Source organism: Ranitomeya variabilis, chromosome 8 (assembly GCF_051348905.1).
Source record: "Ranitomeya variabilis isolate aRanVar5 chromosome 8, aRanVar5.hap1, whole genome shotgun sequence".
NCBI lineage: Eukaryota > Metazoa > Chordata > Amphibia > Anura > Dendrobatidae > Ranitomeya > Ranitomeya variabilis.
In genome coordinates this window covers 71,923,744-71,936,493 of record NC_135239.1, presented here as the reverse complement: position 1 = coordinate 71,936,493, position 12,750 = coordinate 71,923,744, and the positions used below count along the sequence as shown (strand labels likewise).

General features: G+C 46.2%; 2 protein-coding genes across 3 annotated transcripts in view; one reads left to right on the top strand and one right to left on the bottom strand.

The window, feature by feature from the left end:
• The window catches only part of LOC143788476 (putative oxidoreductase ZK1290.5), a 181,987-nt gene extending 170,743 nt beyond the window's left edge, over positions 1 to 11,244 (bottom strand). For both annotated transcript variants that reach the window (XM_077278171.1, XM_077278170.1), the window contains exons 1-2: positions 11,108 to 11,244; positions 10,909 to 10,996 (exon numbers count right to left, since the gene is read on the bottom strand). In XM_077278171.1, coding sequence (XP_077134286.1) covers positions 10,909 to 10,978 — 70 coding nt within the window. In that variant the 5' untranslated portion in view covers positions 10,979 to 10,996; positions 11,108 to 11,244. The remainder of the gene's footprint in view (positions 1 to 10,908; positions 10,997 to 11,107) is intronic.
• DPH5 (diphthamide biosynthesis 5) overlaps positions 11,195 to 12,750 on the top strand; it is a 33,174-nt gene continuing 31,618 nt past the window's right edge. The window contains exon 1 of the mRNA XM_077278169.1: positions 11,195 to 11,572. Coding sequence (XP_077134284.1) covers positions 11,438 to 11,572 — 135 coding nt within the window. The 5' untranslated portion in view covers positions 11,195 to 11,437. The remainder of the gene's footprint in view (positions 11,573 to 12,750) is intronic.

Here is a 12,750-nt window from a genome sequence, read left to right as displayed (position 1 = left end):
TTGACTCGAGTATAAGCCTAGGGTGGAAAATGCAGCAGCTACCGGTGAATTTCAAAAATAAAAATAGATGCTCCATACCGTTCATTATGGCCCCATAGCTGTGCCATATAGTGCTCTGCACCGTTCATTATTGCCCCATAGCTGTACCATAGAAAGCTGTGCCATATAGTGCTCTGCACCGTTCATTATTGCCCCATTGATGTACCATAGAAAGCTGTGCCATATAGTGCTCTGCACGTTCATTATTGCCCCATAGCTGTGCCATATAGTGCTCTGCACCGTTCATTATTGCCCCATAGATGTACCATAGAAAGCTGTGCCATTGCTGCTGCTGCAATAAAAAAAAAATGACATACTCACCTCTCTTGCTTGCAGCTCCTCAGCGTCCCGTCCCGGCGTCTCTCTGCACTGACTGATCAGGCAGAGGGCGGCGCGCACACTATATGCGTCATCGCGCCCTCTGACCTGCACAGTCAGTGCGGAGAGACGCCGGGAAGATGGAGCGGCGCCCGGCGTGTGGAACGCGGACAGGTGAATATGTAATACTTACCTGCTCCCGGCGTCCCGCTCCTTCCCCCGGACAGCTGGTCTTCGGTGCCGCAGCCTCTTCCTCTATCAGCGGTCACCGTTACCGCTCATTAGAGAAATGAATATGCGGCTCCACCCCTATGGGAGTGGAGTCCATATTCATTTCTCTAATGAGCGGTCCCATGTGACCGCTGAACAGGGGAAGAGCTGCGGCACCCGGAGACCGTGGGTCTGCAGGGACAGCGCCAGGAGCCAAGGAAGCAGGTAAGTATGCCTCAGCGCCCTCTCCCCCTCACCCGCCAACCGTGACTCGAGTATAAGCCGAGAGGGGCACTTTCAGCCCAAAAATTTGGGCTGAAAATCTCGGCTTATGCTCGAGTATATACGGTAATAAGTAACATTTCTCACATGTCTACTTTACATCAGCACAATTTTAGAACCAACATTTTTTTGTTAGGAAGCTATAAGTGTTAAAAGTTGACTAGCAATTTTTCATTTTTCCAGCAAAATTTACAAAACTATTTTTTTAGGGACCACCTCATATTTGAAGTCACGTTGAGGGGTCTATATTATAGAAAATACCCAAAAGTGACACCATTCTAAAAACTGCACCACTCAAGGTGCTCAAAACTACATTCAAAAAGTTTAATAATCCCTTAGGTGCTTTGCAGGAATTTTATGAAAAAAAAAATAACATTTAACTTTTTTTCACAAAAAAATGATTTCAGATCCAAATTTGACAAGGGTAAAAGAAAAAATGGACCCCAAGATTTGTTGTGTAATTTCTCCTGAGCATGATGATACCCAATATGAGGGAGAAAACCACTGTTTGGGTGCATGGCAGAGCTCAGAAGGGAAGGAGCATCATCTGACTTTTTAAATGCAATATTTGCTGGAACAATTGGCGGATGCCATGTAGCGTATGGAGAGCTTCTGATGTGCCTAAAAAGTGGCATCCCCCACAATTTACACCATTTTGGAAACTAGACCCCACAGGGAACTTATCTAGATGTGTGGTGAGCACACTGAACCCTCAGGTGCTTCACAGAGGTTTATAACGTTGAGCCGTAAAAATAAAAAAATATTTAATTTTCCCCACAAATATGTTTTTAGCACAAAATATTGCATTTTTATTGCACCATACAATTTGTTCTGCAATTTCTCCTTAGTACGCTGATACCCAATATGAGGGAGAAAACAACTGTTTGGACACACGGCAGGGCATGGAAGGAGCATCATTTGACTTTTTGAATGTAAAATTTCCTGGAATCATTAGTGGACGTATTTCAGAGATTTACATGGAAATCCTGATGCAAGCACTCAGCGTAGAGCGCAGGATAAATGTGCGCCGAGACCTTACTGCGATTTTTGGGAGACAGAATGAAAAAAGTAACAGCAGAGGAAGAATTGATTTTATATTTTACACGGTTCCTCATGCGATATAAGTGATTAGGCGACTTTATTCTTCAGGTTGGTGCGATTACAGTCATACCAGATTTATATCGGGTTTTTATGTTTGGCTGCTGTCACACACTAAGGGTATGTTTCCATGGTCAGGAATGGCTCAGTATTTGCTCAGGATTTGACGCAGGTGAAATCTGCATCTGAGGTCACTAGCAGGTCACCTGCGTTTTTGGTGCGTTTTTTCATTACATGCGTTTTTTTTGTCACTTGAAATAAAAATTATTGAAAGTTGGCTTTTGGGAAAGAAAAAAAAAGTGATTTCCTGTTTGCAGATAGGGCACGTGCACACAGTCAGTAAAGGCTGCGTCCAACCCGCAGCAGCCAGATGTTACAGCGTAGTGGATGGGATTTCATGAAATCCCATCTCCACTATGCACTCAAAGACGCAGGCAGCAAACACTTGCAAGTATGATGCGAGACACTCGCATGAGTGTCTCGCATCATCAACTCCTGCCGCCAGTACTCGGGACCAATGTGTGCGGCTGCATAGAAATACATGCAGACGCATACTCCGGTCCCGATTGCTGATGCGAGAGACTCGCGCGAGTTTCTCACATCACACTCGCGAGTGTGACACCGGCCACACAGGAATATGTAATGTCCTTTCCTTTTTTTTTTACTAAATAAATATTTTTTTTTTTTAAATGGCGTGGGCTCCTGCACAATTTCCAAACCAGCAGAGGGAAAGCCAGAGACTGGGGGCCGATGTTTATAGCCTGGGAAGGGGGTAATACCCTTGGAGCTTCCCAGGCTATATCAGCTCACAGCTGTATACTTAGCCTTTACTGGCTATTAAAATAGGGGACCTCCAAAAAAATGATGTGCGGTCCGCCTATCTACTATATAATTGTCTAAGGGTCACTTCCGTCTGTCCTTCTGTCTGTCTGTCTGTCACGGATATTCACTGGTCGCGGCCTCTGTCTGTCATGGAAATCCAAGTCGCTGATTGGTCGCGGCAAAACAACCACGACCAATCAGCGACGGGCACAGTCCGGTGGCAAAATGGCCGCTCCTTCTTCCCCGCAGTCAGTGCCCGCTCCATAATCCCCTCCAGTCAGCCCTCACACAGGGTTAATGGCAGCGTTAACGGACCGCGTTATGCCGCGGAGTAACGCACTCCGTTAACGCTGCTATTAACGTTCCGGTGCCAAGGATGCTATGCGAGAAGGACCTGTCATGACGTCACGGTCATGTGACCGCGATGTCATCACAGGTCCTGTGCTCATACCAACCCTGGGACCGGAAGCTGCCGCGTGCACCGCACACAGGCGCCAAGACTTTAAGGGGCCTTCGGAAGGTGAGTATATGTTTATTTTTTATTTTAAGTCTTTTTTTAACCACGCATATAGTGCCCACATTGCTATATACTACGTGGGCTGTGTTACATACTGCGTGGGCTCTGTTATATACATCTCTGTGCTATATACTATGTAGCTGGGCAATATACAACGTGACTGTGCAACTAACTACGTGGCTGTTCAATATACTACGTGGCTGTGCAATATACTATGTGCTCTGTGTTATATACTACGTAGCTGTGCAATATACTATGTGGCTGTGTCGGTTCTGTTATATACTACGTCGACTGTGCAATATACTGCGTAGCTATGCAATATACTACGTGCCTCTACAATATATAGCTAAGGAGAACTGTGAGTCATAAATTACCAAAAAGTAATCTTAAATAAATTTTATTGAAAAGTTTAAACATAGAACAATGAAAACATGTACCATAATAAGTGAAATTATGTGATAAATCCGTAAGTACATCCAAATAACCAAAGATCACGGAACAGGGCACTGCTGGGTATACAAAAATGTCTGCACAAAAGGTATAACTACAGTATCGCCATCAAGTCTGACCATGTGTGAATAGGCTATGGTGCTTCAGCAAGATTAAAGCCACTGCATTCCATGCCCGTAATATTACCACCTGCCTATCAACAGCCAGACTCCAGTGTATATAATAAATAAGTTAAATGAAGTTACCCATATCAATGCAGCAGGTCCCGTCCCGGTCCCAGTAATCAACCCCAACGCGCGTTTCGCTTCTGGTAAATCCAGCTTCCTCAGGGGGTGTAAATCCACGCCCCGAGGAAGCGGGATTTACCAGACGCGAAACGCGCGTTGGGGTTGATTACCGGGACCGGGACGGGACCTGCTGCATTGATATGGGTAACTTCATTTAACTTATTTATTATATACACTGGAGTCTGGCTGTTGATAGGCAGGTGGTAATATTACGGGCATGGAATGCACTGGCTTTAATCTTGCTGAAGCACCATAGCCTATTCACACACGGTCAAACTTGATGGCGATACTGTAGTTACACCTTTTGTGCAGACATTTTTGTATACCCAGCAGTGCCCTGTTCAGTGATCTTTGGTCATTTGGATGTACTTACGGATTTATCACATAATTTCACTTATTGTGGTACATGTTTTTATTGTTCTATGTTTAAACTTTTCAATAAAATTTATTTAAGATTACTTTTTGGTAATTTATGACTCACAGTTCTCCTTAGCTATATTATCATTATTTGAGTCGCCATTTGGATGTTTTTGCTGATTTATACTGATGTTCTGTTGGTATATGTGCCTCTACAATATACTACGTGGCTATGTTATATACTACGTGGCTCTGCTATATACTACGTCGCTGACCAATATACTACATAGCTGTGCAATACACTACGTAGCTGTGCAATACACTAGGTGACTGTGTTATATACTACGTGGCTGTGCAATATACTACGTACCTGTGTAATATACTACGTGGCTTTACAATATACTACGTGGCTATGTTATATACTACGTGGCTCTGCTATATATTACGTGGCTGACCAATATACTACATACCTGTGCAATACACTACGTGGCTGTGCTATATACTACGTAGCTATGTTATATACTATGTACGCTGTGTTACATACTACGTATCTATGTTATATACTACGTCGGTTCTGTTATATACTACGTCACTGTGCAATATAGTACGTAGCCTGTGCTATATACTACCTACATATTCTAGAATACCTGATATGTTAGAATCGGGCTACCATCTAGTAATTAATAACCAGCAAAGGCTAGGCAGGCAGCTGTGGGCTGATATTAATAGCCTAAAAAGGGACCATGGATATTGGCCCCCCTGGCTACAAACACCAGCTCACAGCTGCCCCAGAAATGGCGCATCTCTAAGTTGCGCCGCCAATTCCGGCACTTAGCTTCGCTCTTCCCACTTGCACTGTAGCCGTGGCAAGTAGGGTAATAGTTTGGGGGTTAATGTCACCTTTGTATTGTAAGGTGACATCAAGCCCATTAGTAATGGAGAGGTGTCAATAAAACACCTATGTATTACTAATCCTATAGTTGTTACAGGTTAAATAAATACACAGCCAGAATAAAGTATTTTAATGAAATAAAACACCACACGGTTTTCCTATCTTTATTGTTCTGCTAATTCCCTGAATCCCTCGATCTCCTGCAAAAAAAATAAAATAATAAGCCAACACAAATACTCCCTGTTCCGACACAGTCCTTAATAACGAGTGTCCCACGACGAGTCCAGTTCTGCTACATCTGGATGCCTGACATCCAGATGTAGCAGAGCTTTTAGATGACCGAAGGAGATAACTCTCCGGCGGTCACCTGCACTGCAATTTTAACAGTCAGCTGATCGTGAGAACCAGCCTAGTGATCGGAGGTAACCCCGGTGGTCACGTGCATGGCAGTTCTCGCGATGAGCTCAGTCACCGCGAGAACTGCAGTGGATGCGGACTTCCGGCGGTGTAACAAGTAAGATTATATTAGTTCGCATGCGTAGTAACCTGGGTTTCCGCAGTTATTACGCATGTGACTAATAATTAGATGCGTTTTTACCACATCTAATGATAGTCAATGGGAAATTTACACAGCGGGGATGCAGCGTCAAACCCGCAGCGTTTCTTGACCATGGAAACATACCCTTATTTTTCCATATTTTGTCCCACAGAGTCATGCCGCAGGGTCTGCGATCCAAAGGCAGAGGGGCTGTCAGCCCTCTGCCGGTTCCCAGAATGCTGCGATGTCGTTCGATCCCTGCATTTCGGGGGTTAAAGTGCCGGGAGCTGTGCGTGACCGGTCCTGGCACTTAGTTCCGGGCGATTGCTTAGACGTAATAATCCGTCCCTGGTCAGATAGACCCAGGTCACATGGATGGATTATTTTGTCTAATGTTAGAAAGGGGCTAAACATAATTTAACCATAGGAACATGTTAAACTAAAGTGTGTTCTATATTTAGCATCACACAAAGTTGTCATCAGTCAGTCTGTCTATTTAGAGGGTGAAAAGTAGTCACTGTGCTGTCTGGTATCATACTGTGTACCACAGTGAACATATACTAAAGAAAGCTAAGGAGAGAGTTGTCTCAGGCAATTGGAAAGAAAATTATAGACAAACATGTTAAAGGCTATAAGACCATCTCCAAACACCTTGGTGCTCCTGTTACAGTTGCACATATTATTCACAAGTTTAAGGTCTACAGGACTGTAGCCAACCTCCCTGGACATGGTTGCAAGTGGAAAATTGATAACAAATAGAAGAAGCGAATAATATGAATGGTAACCAAGGAGACAAGAACAATTTCAAAAGAGATTAGAGGTGAACTTCAAGGTCAAGGTGCATCAGTGTCAGATTGTACCATCCGTCACTGTCTTGTACAATGTGGAATTTATGTAAGACGACGGAGGAGGAAACCTTCAGCATCCCCATGGACACTTCCCACTCATCTGTCTGTAAGCTTCTATCTCTCACTTCCTCTTTCAGCCTCACTCAATGGTCTTCTTCAGTCATTCACAAAGATAGCCACACATCAGTCCTCATCTTTACCCGCTTCTGTTCCCTATCTAACCTCTCTAACTCATCTCTCCCTTTTTGTGACCACAACCTACTTACATTCTCTTCATTCTCCTCTCCAGGTGCACAATCCCCACACCACAAACTTACACAACCTCACAGAAATCTCAAACACCTTTACACCCACTCTGTAAATCCCTTCTCCCTCTTGCAGACATAAGTTTCTTACACAATGCAGATACCGCTGCTGCTTTATATAACAGAGCAACAGCTCACACATACCAAAGCTCGCACAATCAACAGGCAACCCTGGCACACCAGCCTGACTAAAGAATTGAGGCGGGCTTCCAGGGGTACTGAGTGGAGATAGAAAAGATCCCACTCCAATAATGAACACGTCATCACATTCAAATAGTCCCTAACTCCATTCAAGACCACAGTCACTGCCACAAAACACACCTACTTCTCGTTTCTCATATCCTCTCACAACCCTAAACAACAATTCAACACTTTCAATTCTCTCCTCCATCCTCTTGCACACATCCCTCTCCTCTCATCTCAACTGAGTACTTTGCCTCATTCTGCAAGCAGAAGATTGATAACATCAGACAAAGCTTTGGCCTACAGTCCCCACAGACCCTCCTAATAACTACTCAGCCCTCCTCCTCCAAAAGCAGCTTCTTCGCCTTTATGGAAGATCAACTTTCCTCTCTACTCTCCAGATCACATCTCACCACCTTTGCACTTGACGAGATCCTGCCCCACCTCATCCCAAACCTGACCACAGTCTTCACCCCAACCCCAGCCCATCTCTTCAGCCTATCACTAACAAGTGGTGTCTTCCCTTTTTGTATCAAACATGTCTCCATCACACCCATCCTCGAACGGCCCTCCCTTGACCCAGCCTCTGTGTATAGCTATCTCCCCATATCACTTCTCTCCTATGCCTCAATACTAATGGAACAATATGTCCATCTTGTACTGTCCTGATCTGATCAGCTGTCATGTGCTCCTAACAACTGCAGGTGGAATCGCGATGCACCCGTGGCTGTTAATATGTTAAATCTCGCTGTGAATCTCTGACAGCAGCATTTAACATGCACGCGCCAGAAGCGCATCGCAAATCACGCCCATCGGAGCCCGTGTCACATGACCGTGGGTTGCTGATGGGTTGGCATAACAACCCGTGGTCTGCAGGAGACCCCTGTGGTTGTCATAGCCCAGCAGTCGGCACTTATAGCAAATGCGCATTTCTGCTACACAGAGCAGTGCTGAAGCCCTGCTCTTTGTAGCACAAGCGATCAAATGATCGCAGCTTCTAGTCTCCCATGGAGACTATTGAAGCTAGTGTAAAGTGAAAAAAAAATGTTATTAAAAAAAAAATACAAAATAGAAAAATTCAATTCACCCCCCATTCGCCCCATTCAAAATAAAACATTTTGGGGCATATACAGTAATGCTTTTTAATTTATTTTTATTCAGATTTTTTTTTCAATTTCTCACAGTGATCTGTGGTGAGCTCACTGACTTTTTCTCACGGTGCTGAAGTCACTGCGGTTCAGCCCTGCTGGGAACGCAGCCTCACTGACCAGCAGTAACCTCGATTACGTCACCGCTAGTCACTGAGGCTGCGCTCATAGCAGCTCATTCATCAGTGGTTCTCAGCCTGGACAGTCGCATCTTGGCACCGTCCAGGTTGAAAACTGTTTATCCCCAGACATGGATTATGGCGTGGGACAAACAGATGAAGGATATTGTTGTTTTTTATTTTTGTGTTATTATATGACACAAATTCAGTGGAATTAGGCATTAGGGGGGTATAACTGTGCTTGTTTTTAAATAGAAAAGGATAATTGTGTTTTATTTTATTTCAAATAAAAGACTTTATTAAGGCTGTGTCTTTATTTACTATATAACTATAGGATTAGTAATGGATAGGTGTCTTATAGACGTTTCCCCATTACTAAGCTGTGGGCTTGATTTCACCTGACAATACAAAGGTGACATCAACCCCACAAATATGAACCCCACTTGCCGCCACTACAGGGCAAGTGGGAAGAGCTGAGTATAGCACCAGGATTGGGGCATCTAATACAGTAGATGCACCTTTTCTGGGTGGCTGCCGGCTGCTGTTTTTAGGCTGGGGGACATATCCATGGCCCCTTACCAGCCTGAGAATACCAGCTCCCCAGCTGTCTGCTTTAGCTTGGCTGGTTCTCAAAAATGGGGGGAGACCACACACATTTTTTTTTTTAATTATTTATTTAAATAATAAAAAAACGCATGGAGACCCTTCTATTCTTGATATCCAGCCTTGCTGAAGCTGACAGCTGAGGGTTGCAGCCCCCAGCTGCAGTTTTGCCTGGCTGGTTATAAAAAATACAGGGGAACCCACACCGTTTTTTTTTTCATTTATTTAGTTATAGCACAGGCTGGTCAATAAACCCATAAGGCTACTTTCACACTAGCGTTAACTGCAATACGTCGCAAGTGCGTCGTTTTGCCGAAAAAACGCATCCTGCAAAAGTGCTTGCAGGATGCGTTTTTTCTGCATTGACTAACATTAGCGACGCATTTGCGACGCATTGACACACGTCGCAACCGTCGTACGACGGTTGCGCCGTGTTGTGGCGGACCGTCAGGAGCAAAAAACGTTACATGTAACGTTTTTTGCTCCCGACGGTCCGCTTTTTCCGACCGCGCATGCGCGGCCGGAACTCTGCCCCCACCTCCACGCACCTCACAATGGGGCAGTGGATGCGCTGGAAAAATGCATCCGCTGCCCCCGTTGTGCGGCAGAGACAACGCTAGCGTCGGGGACCTCGGCCCGACGCACTGCGACGGACCGAGCCTGACGCTAGTGTGAAAGAAGCCTAAGCTGCTCCCTGCTTTTGCTGTTATCAGGTGTACACAGCTCTCAACATTCTTCCCTGCTAAAAATAATCTCAGCATGAGCAGGGGAGAATGATGAGAGTTGTCTTCAGCATGTGGCGCTGGGGAACAGCGCAAACAGTACCGCTGATTCCAGGTGCCGCTTCACGTGATACTGATGCGGCACAAGGGCGACACATGGTTGCCACAAGAATTACACACACGTACACTGACATTTCTGATACTGTTTTTTCTGGTACCAGGAAAATCAGGACTTGTGAATGAGCCCTTATTCTGGAGTAAAAATGGTTCTAAGGCGACGTTCACACGTTCAGTATTTGTAAGCCAAAACCAGGAGTGAACAATCAGAGGAAAAGTATATTAGAAACACGTCACCACTTCTGTATTTATCACCCACTCCTGGTATAGGCTTACAAATATGGAGGTAAAAAAAACTCACCAAATACTAAACATGTGAATGTGGCCTAATAGTCACTTTTTGGTTTGTTCCTTAATCATTATTTAACTTGTGCTTATCTTAAGTTACTCTGCTGTGTTTTTTTTGTTTTGTTTCGTTTTGTTTGGGGGGGGGGGGGGCATTATGAGCTTGATTTTAGTTATCTAGACATTTTAGCCCAATTTATCATTGGCAACTTTTCAAATCATTGCTAAATATTTTGCAACTTTACTTGCACGCAGTTGAAGGCTAATGTGTGACATTTTAAAGGGTTGCGCAACTTTTTGCTTTAAAAAGGCACAAAAAAAAGTTGAGAAGCAAAAAAATAGAACATCTTTGATTTTGTGCAAAATTCATCAACCAGCATTTTGAAGAACAGGAGGCAGGGATTTCTTACAAGTACGCACGCCCCGGAGCCTGGAAGAAATCATTAGCATAAAGACAGAATATAACATTTCTTCACAAGACATAAACCCTTTTTTCATTTTTGCGTTTTCGTTTTTCGCTCCCTTCTCTGCCTGCAGGTATACACACTGCATGTCTGCTCACAAGAACGCCGGGAACACAGGATAATCCTGACAGTGTGCACATCACACGCTATCATGACGGAAGTCTGCAATCACATAGCCACCTGTTTAAATTAGTACACCCCTTATATACTCTATAACAGGACATGATGGGAGTTGTAGTACCAACAAGACTGGCAGAGCACAAGCACAGGTCATCATGGAGCAGAATATTCACACACAACTCACCCAGACCAAGAATAGGGATGTTGTGTCCGCTGGAAAGAGGAGCTGTGGGGATATGAAGGGGAATAGCCATGTCCTTCCCTCCAGATAACTGTACAATGCAAGCATCGTGTGTTAAGACTCAGACTGCTTTCTTTTTTGTTTATTTACAAGCTTTATTGTAACTCACAGAAAAATAAAAGTATATTGGAAAGTATTTTACCTAAATAGACATTATCCTTCTCCTCACTCCAGTCCCTCGGTAGCAGCAGTGAAGTGTAGACTTCTGCCCTCACTAAACATGGCCGCCGCGCTCTCCCACGCAGCTGATCTTACCACACTAAAGATGGCGGCGATCGCTGCAGTAAGGATGCTGTGCCAGTAGTTACTATGGACGGCTAGACATCACCCCAGGTCAAAGGATGCTGCTTACGACAGCCGTATTCCGCGGCGGTGCTGCAGCTGTCAGCGTGTTTGTATGGAGACTGACATCTAACACATTGGTGGCTACCTCAGACCCGAGTTCTGCCCAGGACACTGCTGACTGCGGACCATGCTGTACCTGATCGGCCTGGGGCTGGGGGATGCGAAGGACGTGACCGTGAGGGGCCTGGAAGTGATCAGGAGCTGCTCCCGGGTCTATCTGGAGGCATACACGTCTATACTGACCGTGGGCAAAGAGGCTCTGGTACGGGCTGGGCACCGGCGTGTGACTGCATGGTGCGGCCATCACTGCACGTGTGTGGGCAGGTACTGTGAGGGCGATCTGCTGCCCTCCATGTGTGTAGTGTGGGTGCTGCCCTCCATATGTATAGTGTGGGTGCTGGCGGCCAAGGTCCGTGTGGACAGTGTGGGTGCTGGCGGCCGCCTTCCGTGTGGACAGTGTGGGTGCTGACGGCCGCCGACAGTGTGGGTGCTGGCGGCCGCCGTCCGTGTGGACAGTGTGGGTGCTGGCGGCCTCCCTCCGTGTGGACAGTGTGGGTGCTGGCGGCCTCCCTCCGTGTGGACAGTGTGGGTGCTGGCGGCCGCCGTCCGTGTGGACAGTGTGGGTGCTGGCTGCCGCCGTCCGTGTGGACAGTGTGGGTGCTGGCGGCCGCCGTCCGTGTGGACAGTGTGGGTGCTGGCGTCCGCCGTCCGTGTGGACAGTGTGGGTGCTGGCGGCCGCCGTCCGTGTGGACAGTGTGGGTGCTGGCGGCCGCCGTCCGTGTGGACAGTGTGGGTGCTGGCGGCCGCGGTCCGTGTGGACAGTGTGGGTGCTGGCGGCCGCGGTCCGTGTGGACAGTGTGGGTGCTGGCGGCCTCCCTCCGTGTGGACAGTGTGGGTGTTGACGGCTGGCAGTGTTGTTACATGCTGCAGAACTGACCATCATGCTTCTGCCACATGTGTGAATTGTGAGGGATGTGATTGACATGCTGTGGACGGCACATATGGCCGCTGGTCTGAGGTGTGCTGTACCACTTATTACTTTATACAGTGCATGGTTTGCTCCACTTTCTAATATTTTGTGGCTGTTATTAATGTATAATCACGGTTTTGTTTTTCTACTTGTACATGTGTTTTGTTAGAAACTCCTTGGTAAAACTCTTCCGGCGCAGTCAGATGGACATATTACTCGTGCAGTCCCGTGTCTCACCTGACAGTGTGGTGTTTGCTTATGCAGCTGTCGGGCTCGGGTCAGGAGAGCTGCCGGTCTGTCCGAGCATTGCAATGCCATCCTCACCTCAGTAATAAGCCCGTCTGACTGCGCCATTGAGCTGGGCTCAGACGGGGGCATATTACGCGCTGTGTACAGATCCAATCCAAACCCACAGCCTCCTGAAGATTGAGATCCGTGGTCAGTCCAGGCAGTGCCATCTGTACATGGAC